The 11,357-nt window shown below is 45.1% G+C and overlaps 1 protein-coding gene across 1 annotated transcript; it reads left to right on the top strand.

The window, feature by feature from the left end:
* LOC132251701 (olfactory receptor 4D9-like) lies at positions 1–936 on the top strand. Its single transcript, XM_059731645.1, has one exon. It carries the CDS (start codon positions 1–3, stop codon positions 934–936), a length of 936 nt encoding a protein of 311 aa, XP_059587628.1.
* The last annotated feature ends 10,421 nt before the right edge of the window (positions 937–11,357 follow it).

Genomic DNA, 11,357 nt, shown 5'->3' on the forward strand with positions numbered 1-11,357 from the left:
ATGGAAGTGGAGAACCTCACGACCACAGTGACGGAATTTGTCCTCTTGGGTCTCACCCAGAGTCCAGAGCTGAAATGTCTTCTTTTCCTGGTCTTCTTCTTAGTCTACCTCATGACCTGGCTCAGCAACCTGACCATCATTGTGGTGATCACCAACAGCCATCTCCACGTTTCACTGTACTTCTTTCTGGCCAACTTGGCCTTTGCAAACATCAGTGACTCTTCAATCACGACAGTCAAAATGTTGTGGGACCTTGCTTCTCACACCAGAACCATATCCTTCAACTGGTGCATCATCCAGATACTCTTATTTCATTTTAGTGAAGGTGCTGGCATCTTCCTCCTGGTGGTGATGGCAGTTGATCGGTATGTGGCCATTCATAAACCACTACATTACCTGACAATCATGAATCAGGATGTGTGCACAGGACTGGTGATAGGGTCATGGATGGGAGGATTTACTCACTCTATTGTTCAGACTGCACTGATCATCGAGCTTCCGTTCTGTGGACCCAATATCCTGGACAATTTCTACTGTGATGTCCCACAGTTCATCAAACTGGCCTGTGCTAATACTGACCTAGTTGAGCTGCTGATGGTCTCCAACAGTGGACTGCTTCTTCCATGCATCTTTTTGATCTTGCTCATATCTTATAGTATCATCTTAGTCACAATCAGGAAACACATCACAGATGGACAGCTCAAAGCTCTGTGTACCTGTGCTGCCCAGATCACAGTCACGAGCTTAATATTTATGCCAGGAATCTTCATCTATGACCAACCCTTCAAGAAGTTATTAGGAGACAAGATAGTTTCTGCCACCTACTCTCTCATCACTCCAATGTTGAACCCAATCATTTACACTCTAAGAAATGCCAAGATGAAAAATGTTATCTGGAGGTTAATGAGCAGAATATTGTTCTCCAGAAGAAAGTAATGAAATTGAAGCTTTAACTGGAATAATGAGGAGCGCAGTGTACATCTCAGCTTTCAAAAATTGTGGACCAACTCTGAGAACAACTTGGATTCCATCTATGGACTGAACAAAAGACACGAGACCTGGTAAAACTCCTGTAAATAATAATTTTTAGTTAAGTACTACCTTATAATAAAAGATAAAAAGCACCTTGCTTGAAGTTCAGTGGGCCACACTACTCAACCCCTCCCATCCCCACCAAAGGACAGCCTGTAGCGTGGCTGGAACCCCTCTCAGGCTGCTCACATGTGAAGTGAGTGTGCCTGTTCTAAGCCCTAGCAGGCAGGTGGCCCCAGTCAGCCAGGCTAGGAGGTCTCTAGGTTATGGCCATCTGCTCTCTCCTTGCCCACTCGTTCAGTCTCCTTCCTTGCCAGCTTCTGCTTCCAATTCAGCCCCACACTCCTTTTCCTAATCTACTGCCCACTCCAACCCCACAGTGCACTTTGGCCCTCTGTATTGAATCATATGGCTTCATTATCTCAGTGTCAGAAGGACCTGGGGGGGGATGTCAATGAGAGCTCAAAAAATACAAGCTCCCTGCTCAGTTCCAGAGTCAAAATGGGACAGTTTTTCATGGGATTAACAAAGACTTCCTTTGTGTCAAATGTCAGGTCCCTGCTCTGGAGCTTCCAAATAAAAGTGGGGAGGGGAGGAGGAAGGAGTCTTTTTTGGTTTTTTTTAACAGTGAAATGGTTTTTTTGCCCCTACTTTTCTTCCCAAAAGCAGCCAAGTTATTTTGGCTGAATTCTTCCAAAACCTTTCAGCCAGAGGAAAATACGCAACACGTTAGCTATTACTCTGATTTGTTAAAGTTTAGCCCTTATGAGCAACTGAAAGGAAGGCCTTATAATAGCAAATGTCTGGCAACCTTTAGTAATAGATGGCATGCTACCAGGCCTGCCTTTAAGTCAAGCTGTACCCTTTCTACCTATACATTCAAATGGTTCATTTCTATATTGCCATTATTTCTAGTGTAATTTGTAAACCGAATTCTTGTATCTTAAAAATATTGCTACTTATATACACAGCTGTGCTGCTTATGTCAATGCTAAAATAAATAATTGATGGTAATGTAAACTTTGTTTTTTACTTTGCTGGTAATGACTTGCCCCAGTACCAACACGATTGCTAGTAACAGAAACAGTACAGCTACTGAAATGCACAAGGCATTCACTCATTTCTTGAAGAGTGATGTTGCTAAAAGTAATAGCGGAGCATAGTTAGTAGGGCTGTGTGAAATACTGCCACCAGTTCTGTTTCGATGCTGTTTCGACCTGTTTTGGAGGTAGAAACAGCAAAATTGAAATGGAATAGCTATGGTCAAAATGGCCTCGAAACAAAACGAGGCAAGTCAAAACGCTTTGTTGTTTCAACGCTGTTTTGATCTGTTTTGAGGTAGAAACAGCAAAACCGAAATGGAACAGCTATGGTCAAAATGGCCTTGAAACAAAATCAGACAAGTCGAAATTCTTCGTTGTTTCAATACTGTTTCGACGTTTTCCCAGGGTGAAACAGCCTACAAATGTGTCATTTATGGCCAGATTTGGATGAAACTTGCAGGAGTCATAGCCCCTGGTGAGGCAACAGAGTCTGCCAAGTTTCAAGGAGATAGGTGCAGGGGGGGTCAGAGAACCTGCACCCTAAATTCTTGAGAGCCAAACTTGTGTCATGTATATGCGTTACACCACAGCAGGGTCAAAACTGCAGGCATACTAGCCCCTGTGGAAGTCACAAATCCTGCCAAGTTTCACGGAGATCGGTGCAGGGGTTTGGGGAAACTGAACCTCAAGCTGCGGACAAGCAAAACTCATGACATAGGTGACAGTGTGTGTGTTAAGGTACAGCAGGGTGAAAGCTGCAGGCTTGCCAGCCCCTGCTAAGGCCACAAAGCCTGCCAACTGTCAAGGAGATAAGTGCAGGGGGCTTCTGGGGCCCTGCACCCCTAGCAGCTGACAAGCAAAACTCGTGACATGGGTGTTTGTGCAACTGCTGCCCCTCATCAGGCAGCAGGACTGAAGATCCCCCATCACTTGCCACCACAGACCTGGGGGTAATAATTAACCATAGTATGAACATGAGCCGGCAGTGCAATGCTGTAGCCAGCAGGGCCAACAATACGCTGGCATGCATCAATTGATGCATCTCCAGCAAAATCATTGCAAAGAAGTGATTCTCCTGCTCTACTCAGCTCTACTCAGCACTGGTGAGACTACAGCTGGAATGCTGCATCCAGTTCTGGGCTCCGCACCTTAACAAGGACGTGGTAAAGCTTGAGAAGGGCTACCCATATGATCAGAGACTTGCACGGCAAGCTATATGAGGAAAGACTGAGGGACCTGGGACTCTTCAGCCTGAAAAAGAGACAGCTGAGAGGGGACTTGGTAGCAGCTTACTGCTACACCAGAAGCGTACATCTAGGGCTTGGTGAACAACTGAAAACTAGGAGTAATGGTTACAGTCTGGACGCCCTAGTTGTGAAGTTTTTTCTAATGTTGAGCCTGAAATGATTTTCGAGGCGTTTGTGACCATTACTCCTAGTTTTCCCCAAGGGTGCCCTGGTGAACAGTTGTTCACCAAGCCCTAGATGTACGCTTCTGATGTAGTGGTAAGCTGCTACCAAGTCCCCTCTCAGCCTTCTCTATTTCAGGCTGAAGAGTCCCAGGTCCCTCAGCCTTTCCTCATATAGCTTGCCGTGCAAGTCTCTGATCATATGGGTAGCCCTTCTCAAGCTTTACCACGTCCTTGTTAAGGTGCGGAGCCCAGAACTGGATGCAGCATTCCAGCTGCAGTCTCACCAGTGCTGAGTAGAGCCGAGTAGAGCAGGAGAAACACTTCTTTCAAAGGTTTTGCTGGAGATGCATCAATTGAGGCATACCAGCATATTGTTGGCCCTGCTGGCTACAGCATCGCACTGCCGGCTCATGTTCATACTGTGGTTAATTATTACCCCCAGGTCTGTGGTGGCAAGTGATGGGGGATCTTCAGTCCTGCTGCCTGATGAGAGGCAGCAGTTGCACAAACACCCATGTCACGAGTTTTGCCTGTCAGCAGCTAGGGGTGCAGGGCCCCAGAGACCCCCTGCACCAATCTCCTTGACAGCTGGCAGGCTTCATGGCCTCAGCAGGGGCTGGCAGGCCTGCAGCTTTCACCCTGCTGCACCTTAACACAAATGGTGTCACCCATGTCATGAGTTTTGCTTGTCTGCAGCTTGAGGTTCAGTTTCCCCCAAACCCCTGCACCTATCTCCTAGAAACATGGCAGGCTTTGTGGCCTCAGCAGGGGCTAGCATGCCCGCAGTTTTGACCTGTTGTGGCTTAACACATGCACGTGACATGAGTTTTGCTCTCAAGACTTTGGGGTGTAGCTTCTCTGAACCCCCTGCACCTATCTTCTTGAATTTTGGGACACTTCATGATCTCAGAAGGAGCTACCATCCTGCAAGTTTCATCCAAAATATGCCATAAATGACAAGTTATAGCCTGTTTTGACCTTCCCCATTATATCCTATGGGTGAAATGCCAAAAGAGGGTCAAAACGGTTAAACGTTTCGACAGGACAGAATGGAGTAGCTGTTTCGACTCGAAACAGATATCAAAATAAAATAGTGTTCCGTCAAAACGCTGGTCGAAATGCAATGCTGCCACTTCACACAGCTCTAATATTTAGTAGAACTGGATGTAGCTCACGATCTTTTGGGCCTGATCCCATAGGGTAGGGACAGACATTCAAAAAGCCTGAGCCTGAATTGATTCAATCTTTGCGGGTTAGTCTAACCTGGCTAAGCTAAATCAGTTTGTAACCCAGACAGACCTCCCAGAAGCGGCTCAGGCTAGAGCAGCCCTCCCTCTCTTCCACAGAGCTGAGCTGAGGGAGGCGTGGCCAGGCTCTGGCAGGACACACCGATTATTTCCCCCTGCTCCTGAGCTGCCCGGCAGGCAATGTTTATCACACCTAACTCAGTGTTTATCAGACCATTAAGAAAACAAAAGCCTCTCTCCATTAACTAATGCAGCTCTTCTTAAACAGCTCTTCCAAGGGAGGAAATTAAGCTACTTGTTGATTAGCTCCCAAAAGCTTGTCTGCCTCTGTCGTCTCCCACAGCACGGACCTTAGCCAGCATGTGGTCTGCTAACTAATGCTGAGGTGTCTGCATAAGACAAAGGGGAGTGAGGAACAGTCTCTGCTTAGCAGGGAGAAGCCAGGCAGACGCTCTGAGCCGAGCTGCAGCCAGGGAGCAGAAGGGAGGGATCAGCCCTGCTGCATAGGACAGTTCCTGGCAAAACCCAGAGAGCATGCTGGGATGCTGGGGGGGTGTCTGGTTTATCTTATACCAGTAATGGGTCTGGGACAGACATTGCATAAACTGGTTTGAGCCAAATCAGTTAAGTCTGATACTACATTCAACTAGGTTTATCTCAAACCAGTTTCAGCCATTTTCCAACTGGTTTATGTGCACTGAACATCTGTTCTGTTACAGGTTTAAACCAGCTTCTGATCACTTAAACTGGTTTATGTGTAATGCCTGTCCCTAGCTAAAAGGTGTGGAGCAGTTTCAAGTCCTGTGGAAATCAATGGAAGTTGAGGGTCTCAGCATCTTCACTGATCAGGCCTCTTATAAATATCTGTTGCAGAATCAGTCCTGTGGCTCTAGCAGTGAGTAGGCACAGGTTTCTTTCTTCTTAGCTCAAAAAAGTATATATAAAATTAAACAGCAATGCAGGTAGCAATGTATGTCTCCAGTGCTAGCTGCAGTGAAGTGTAGAGATGCATGGGCTAGCTATAAATGAAGTAAGCAGGGCAGTGTGTCACCTTACAGACTCAGGCAGAGAAGCATGGGTTTTTGTAGGCTACAGCCCACTTCATCAGATGCTATTCATATTTGTAGTATATAACAAAGTAGGCTGTAGCCTACAAAAGCTCATGCCTTTCTGAATGAGTTAGTCTATGAGTTGCCACACTGCCCTGCCTTGTGCCTAAGCTTCAGATGAATATGGCTAACTACCTTGCATGGTGCACCAGTAGGAGGTGCTCCTGCACTGTGCCACACACCTCACTGTGCCCAACCTCCTACCAAGCTCTGAGTGCCTCCCTGGGGGCACCTCACATCTAGCTGACCCCCTTCCTGGAGCACACCCGCAAGCCTGGGGGTGATGCTGCCACCACTCAAGAGTCTCGGTCTGTGAGTGGCTCCTTGCCTCTTGAGGCACACAGGCTTTATAGACCTGAAGGGCGATTGACTCACTGCAAGAACTTGGGGTGCTTCTTATAGCCACAAGTCCAAATAGTAGCCTCCCTTAGTCAGCTGGAACAAGGGAGCATCAAGGCATAACCCAGTCCATCTCCCAATAGGTCTCCCACGCCATGCTCAGAGAATTTTATTGGTACAGAAAGAAGGTCTGGGGTAAGATACAGGATAGTGCAAGATCAAAGAATACCCTTAGAGCAAACAGTGCGGCTAGATAGCCTTTGATTACACAGCTGTGTTACTGCAAACTATATATCCAGATAGGTTCCAGTAGACTACTCCCAAGTATCATCCAGAGGCTGGTTGCTTTCCTCTGGAGGCGGGCAGTTGCTTGTGTGTCCAGTTTCAAGTGACAGAGGGAGAAGGCCGCAGCATTCAGCTGCTCCTCCTCTCTCCCCATGAGCCCTAGGGTTCCAGCGTGGCTCTGCCAAAGATGTTTCAGCTCAAGATAGCTCTGTCATCCTTCTTTATGGGGACTCCTTTTATCCCCTATAGTGACCTCATCACTGAGGTCCCACCAGGAGCAGCCCCACTGGCTAATGCCTGGTGCTTTCAAATGACATCACCTTTCCAGGTGAGGAAGCTAGTCACATGACCCGCAGTGGTGGGGAAGCTTGAGACAAAGGGAACAGGTTCCCCCTCCCCCTGGCATGTATCCAGCGCAGGTTACAACTCAGGGTTACCTGAAGCAGGTGGGGTTCTCTCGTACAACTAGTTTGACTATGTTTGCACTACCATGCAACCTGCAATGGAGAAATATCAAAAGGAAAGAAAACTCATAGGAAAGGTCCTTGGCATATTACACCTTTGAAGTCAGAGGCAGAGGTGAGTCAGTGAATCCACGTGCATGCCAAAGATGGGAGGTAATTTTAATATCCATATTCTAGAAGTGAGGAATCTTGAGACAGGGATTCCTTCCGAGGATGCAGAGTGAAAAGTTGCTCTGGGCATGTCTGCACGGTCCCCAGAGCAAGCCTGAAGCGACACTGAGAATAAAACCTTGCTCACTCATTACTGCTTAGCATGTGCAAGAGCCTGACCCCTATTTTCAGTATCAAAAAAAGAGGACATGGGTGGGGGGCAGGAAGGATGGGTGGCAGGGGGCAGTGATATGCCCATGTCATACCTCTGCCTCTTACTTGTAAGCCACAGGCCCCAACCCTTCTGCTGACTAGGACCTGGGTTTCTTACTTCCTAGGCAGTTGTCCTAATCAATAGGATATTGGGTTAAAACATGGAGAGGAGATTCAAAACCACTACACCAGTAGATACCTGTGCAAGGTTATTCTGTTTCACATCAGGGAGAAATAAAATCTTCAACTGTAAGTGCCAGAAGCTGTAATTACATAGCCATTGACATGCCATCTAAGTGAGTAAAGAGACATAAATTTAGCCATAAGCCTTCTTTTACCTACCTTCTAGGTGCCTGGCCTCTTACCCAGAATGCACAAATCTATTATGAAAGTACTAAATTAAATGTGCAGTAACCACTGTGCATTAATGACTGTAGCCATGCCCCAGTGTGGCCTGTTTTAGTCAATGCTGTAGCAAAACCTTCGTACAATTTGTACATGCACTGAGCAATAGTTATATTAATTTATAGTCCAGTGAGGTCTACAGCAGGTGCCCAAACTCCTTTTCTCCTGCTTAGGCTAACATTTGCCAAGCTATTTAAGGGATGTGGACAATAAGCTCTCATTAGCTGTCATGGTACTTGGGCTTCCAACTCTCATAGGTGTCTCAGAAAAATCTTAGCTTTCATTATAACAGCATATTCACTTCTAAAATCTGCATGAAGTTTAGGAGGCCTGCTGTGTAGCGCACTCCTCTACTTATGCCCAAGGCATAGAGAGCTGACTTGCAGCTCTCATCGCTTCTGATTTAACAATTGGGCACTAGCGCATTTTTTAAACTGCCCATCCTGAACCTGCCCTAACCCTTCAAACTCAACCCTCCACCACAGGTCACAGTGGGAGCCAGGACTCCTGGTAAAGAATGTCCCCATTTCTAGGGCATGGCATGTACTCTTCTCCACAAGCTCAGTATGGATGCCAGAATAGCTCTCTCCTGCTCAGGGCTTTTGCTCTAACACCTCATCAGACCCATAAAACAGGAGTTCGCTCTTCCACTCTTTTCAAAGGCTGGTTAAAGGCTGTAAATACCCTGCGGGTGTCAGTTCCCGGCCTAAGGACTTTTCCAAGGCGTGTTGCTTCTGGGTGTATTTAAAACCTACTACCTAAATAATAATAGTAAGGAAGACTTGTAACTGAAGACATGTCACCAACTTTTAAATCACTTCTTGAGACTGAATTACCATGGTCTGCTAGGCTAGAGATTACAGGGGTAAAAGTCAGAAGTTACAAGTCAGGAACCAAATGCAAAGCTAAGGAAAAGATTCAGGAATTACAAGTCTAGTTATGCTAGAAGAATAATTTACAAGTATACACCAAAAGTAAGCCAAACCAGGATCAGGAAACAGGTCTGTATAGAAAACTCAAAGCTAAAACCTAAGAACAAGTCAAAAGCACAATCAGGAACAAGGACAAGCATGGATGTTGTTAGGACAAAAGCTGCTTAGACACTAAAAACTAAGGCAATGACTAACGAGGCTCAGGTACTGGAGAGGTTTCTTAAAAGCAGTCCCATAACCAATCAGAGGAGGTCAGCTGACAGTGATTAGTAGTAACTGGGTCAACTGCACTGTAAAAAGGCTGCAGGGGAGAAGCCTCTGTAAGCTTTACAGAGGTGACTCAGACTGCAGGGTAGGATCCTTACATGAGTGACCTGCATTTCAGAAGCAGTAGCTTTATTCATTTTATCTAGTAAACCCTGGGAGGATTTTCAGTATCAGAGTTTACTGGGAGGGTATTAAATAAGAGGAAGACCAGGGAAAGATGTCCAAGGCTTTACTCCTTGAAATTTGGCCCACTTTCCTTGTCTCTTACAAAAAAAACATGCACAGGTCTGAGATGGGACTGGCTTAGGATATATCTTTAACACTTAGAGGCACCTACCTTTGCAGTTACAGCCCAGGCTGATGATAAGAAGTAATAAGTCTTCGAGCATAAACTGTGTAGTGTTCTGCTAGAGATGCACTGTTGATTCATAAGTGTAGAGGAAGATACTGTGGGATCCTCTTGATGATGCAGGAGAGATTTGGTTAGGTAGATGATGCTTAGTGCTACAAACTGTTTCCCTTTCTAAAAGGCTTTCCAGATATTGGCTGTGGTTTTTAGAGGAGCCTGGAGCTGCCCACCTCCATTGCAAGTCAGTGCAAACCTGTTCTCCAAGTCACTTAGGGTGTTTCAAAAACCCTAATTGGCCTTCTCCATATTCCAACACCTGACTGATTTTAATCATTGCTTCTAGTGCAGGAAACTTGCTTCTCAGCTCTCTGAAGGAGCTACAGACACATAGTGTTGGATTGATCTTAGTTTAAAATTCAGAAGTATGTTAAAGTGCAGAGATGATTTAGGATTTTATGAGCTGTGAAAACTCATCTATGAACACTTTGAATGCCACAAGAATCCAAACTTGCGCTCTGTTATCCAAGCTAGCCCTTAACTCTCTAAGGACTAAGGTTTGCAAAGCTACATAGGTTTGCAATGGTTGGACTAAGAAGGAAAGGATAATTCAAAGCAGCTGTAATTGCCCTGATTACCTGATTCCTTTTAATGGCTAGCTCTTTCTCTCTCCTCTCTGCACTTGGCTTCCCATCCACTGAGCAAATCTGAACTAGAAATAAAACTGGGACTGCTTTCTAAGACCAGAGGATCCCACTTATGTTTATATCTTTCTGCTTGCACACCCCATGTCTATCTGCTTGCACAACCTTTATCTGTCTGAATGCATACCCCTTAGCGAATCATATGAAGAATGTCAATCAATCCAGACATCATAAAAGCTCACTAGAGGATTTCATTAGGAAGGGTTTGCTGAAGGAAAAACTCTGAAATGTAAAGGCCTTTGATGTGCAAATGTAAGACTAAAAAATCTAGCAACCTTTCCTGAAGAAAATCCAACCTTGCACCAAAGACATCAGTTGCTGGGAATCTACCATGTTCCTTGATAGTGTATTTCAGTGCTCAATCATCCTCTTAAAACATGTATGCCTTATTTTTAATTTGAATTTGTCTGAATTTAACTTCAGTTTTCAGCCATAGTTCTTCTAGATGGGTTTTTCTCACTATGTTAACATTGCCTCCCACTGATGGTGTTCAAATTCTGGTATCAAGCCTCTCCTCAGTCTTCTTATAAATGAAAGTGATTTTTCTCTCAAATGCAAATTTCCAGATAATTCTTATACCTGCTTTTCTATGCACTAATTTTTCACTACCCCTGCAAACAGCTAGCACTCGCACACCCTTTAGATGTTTTCAGAATCTGATCTACCTTTAATAACCTTTTTCTACTTGCAAATACAGCTAATTGATTCCAACGTCTCTGCTTAAAAAGATAGCTTCTTGCTCAGCTCACCCATTCTCCATGTTGTATTCAGAGTGTGATTTTTTTCTACACTGAATGATTTTTTTTTTCTTCATTTTTTAAGCATGCAGGAATAGGAGCTGGCATTACTCCATTTGCCAAGTATGAATATATGCAATGAAAATAATTGTTCATTCTTTTCCAGTCACTCAGATTGGTCCAAATAGTTTGCATGAGGGTCACTGGGGGCTGCAGTGGGAAGTACATAAATCTGCAAAGGGGTCCCTGAGAGCAGAGATGGCCATGCATATTCCTGCCCTGGAATCACCACTGCAGAGAATGAAGGCAAGATGTTTGCCCGTAGAAAACAAGTTAGATTGTGTGGGGATGAGACTTTGTCCTCAGTACTGACTTCGTGAGTCTGCAAGCAGGAAACTTTGTTGCTGGCAATGATGAAAAAGAGGAGGAGACATAGCAATCTTGGATCTCAGTCTGAACTCACTCTCTGGGTTTGGACTAACACAAAGGGCTAACAATGTATTTTCATCAATCACATTTAAAGGATTTTAACATAGACCTCAGAAACTATCCTGCACTCAGTTCAGGCAGGGTTTCAAAAGCAGCCTCAGAGTTAAGTGATAGGTCATCTAGTCAACCGAGTATTGACAGCCTTGCATTTGAAAGCTTTATTCCAATTGCATAGTTGATCCAA

Source organism: Alligator mississippiensis, chromosome 7 (genome assembly GCF_030867095.1).
Source record: "Alligator mississippiensis isolate rAllMis1 chromosome 7, rAllMis1, whole genome shotgun sequence".
NCBI classification, from domain to species: domain Eukaryota; kingdom Metazoa; phylum Chordata; order Crocodylia; family Alligatoridae; genus Alligator; species Alligator mississippiensis.

Excerpts from the sequence above, each read along its gene's own strand:
- LOC132251701 (XM_059731645.1), top strand. The coding sequence starts at position 1 with ATGGAAGTGGAGAACCTCACGACCACAGTGACGGAATTTGTCCTCTTG.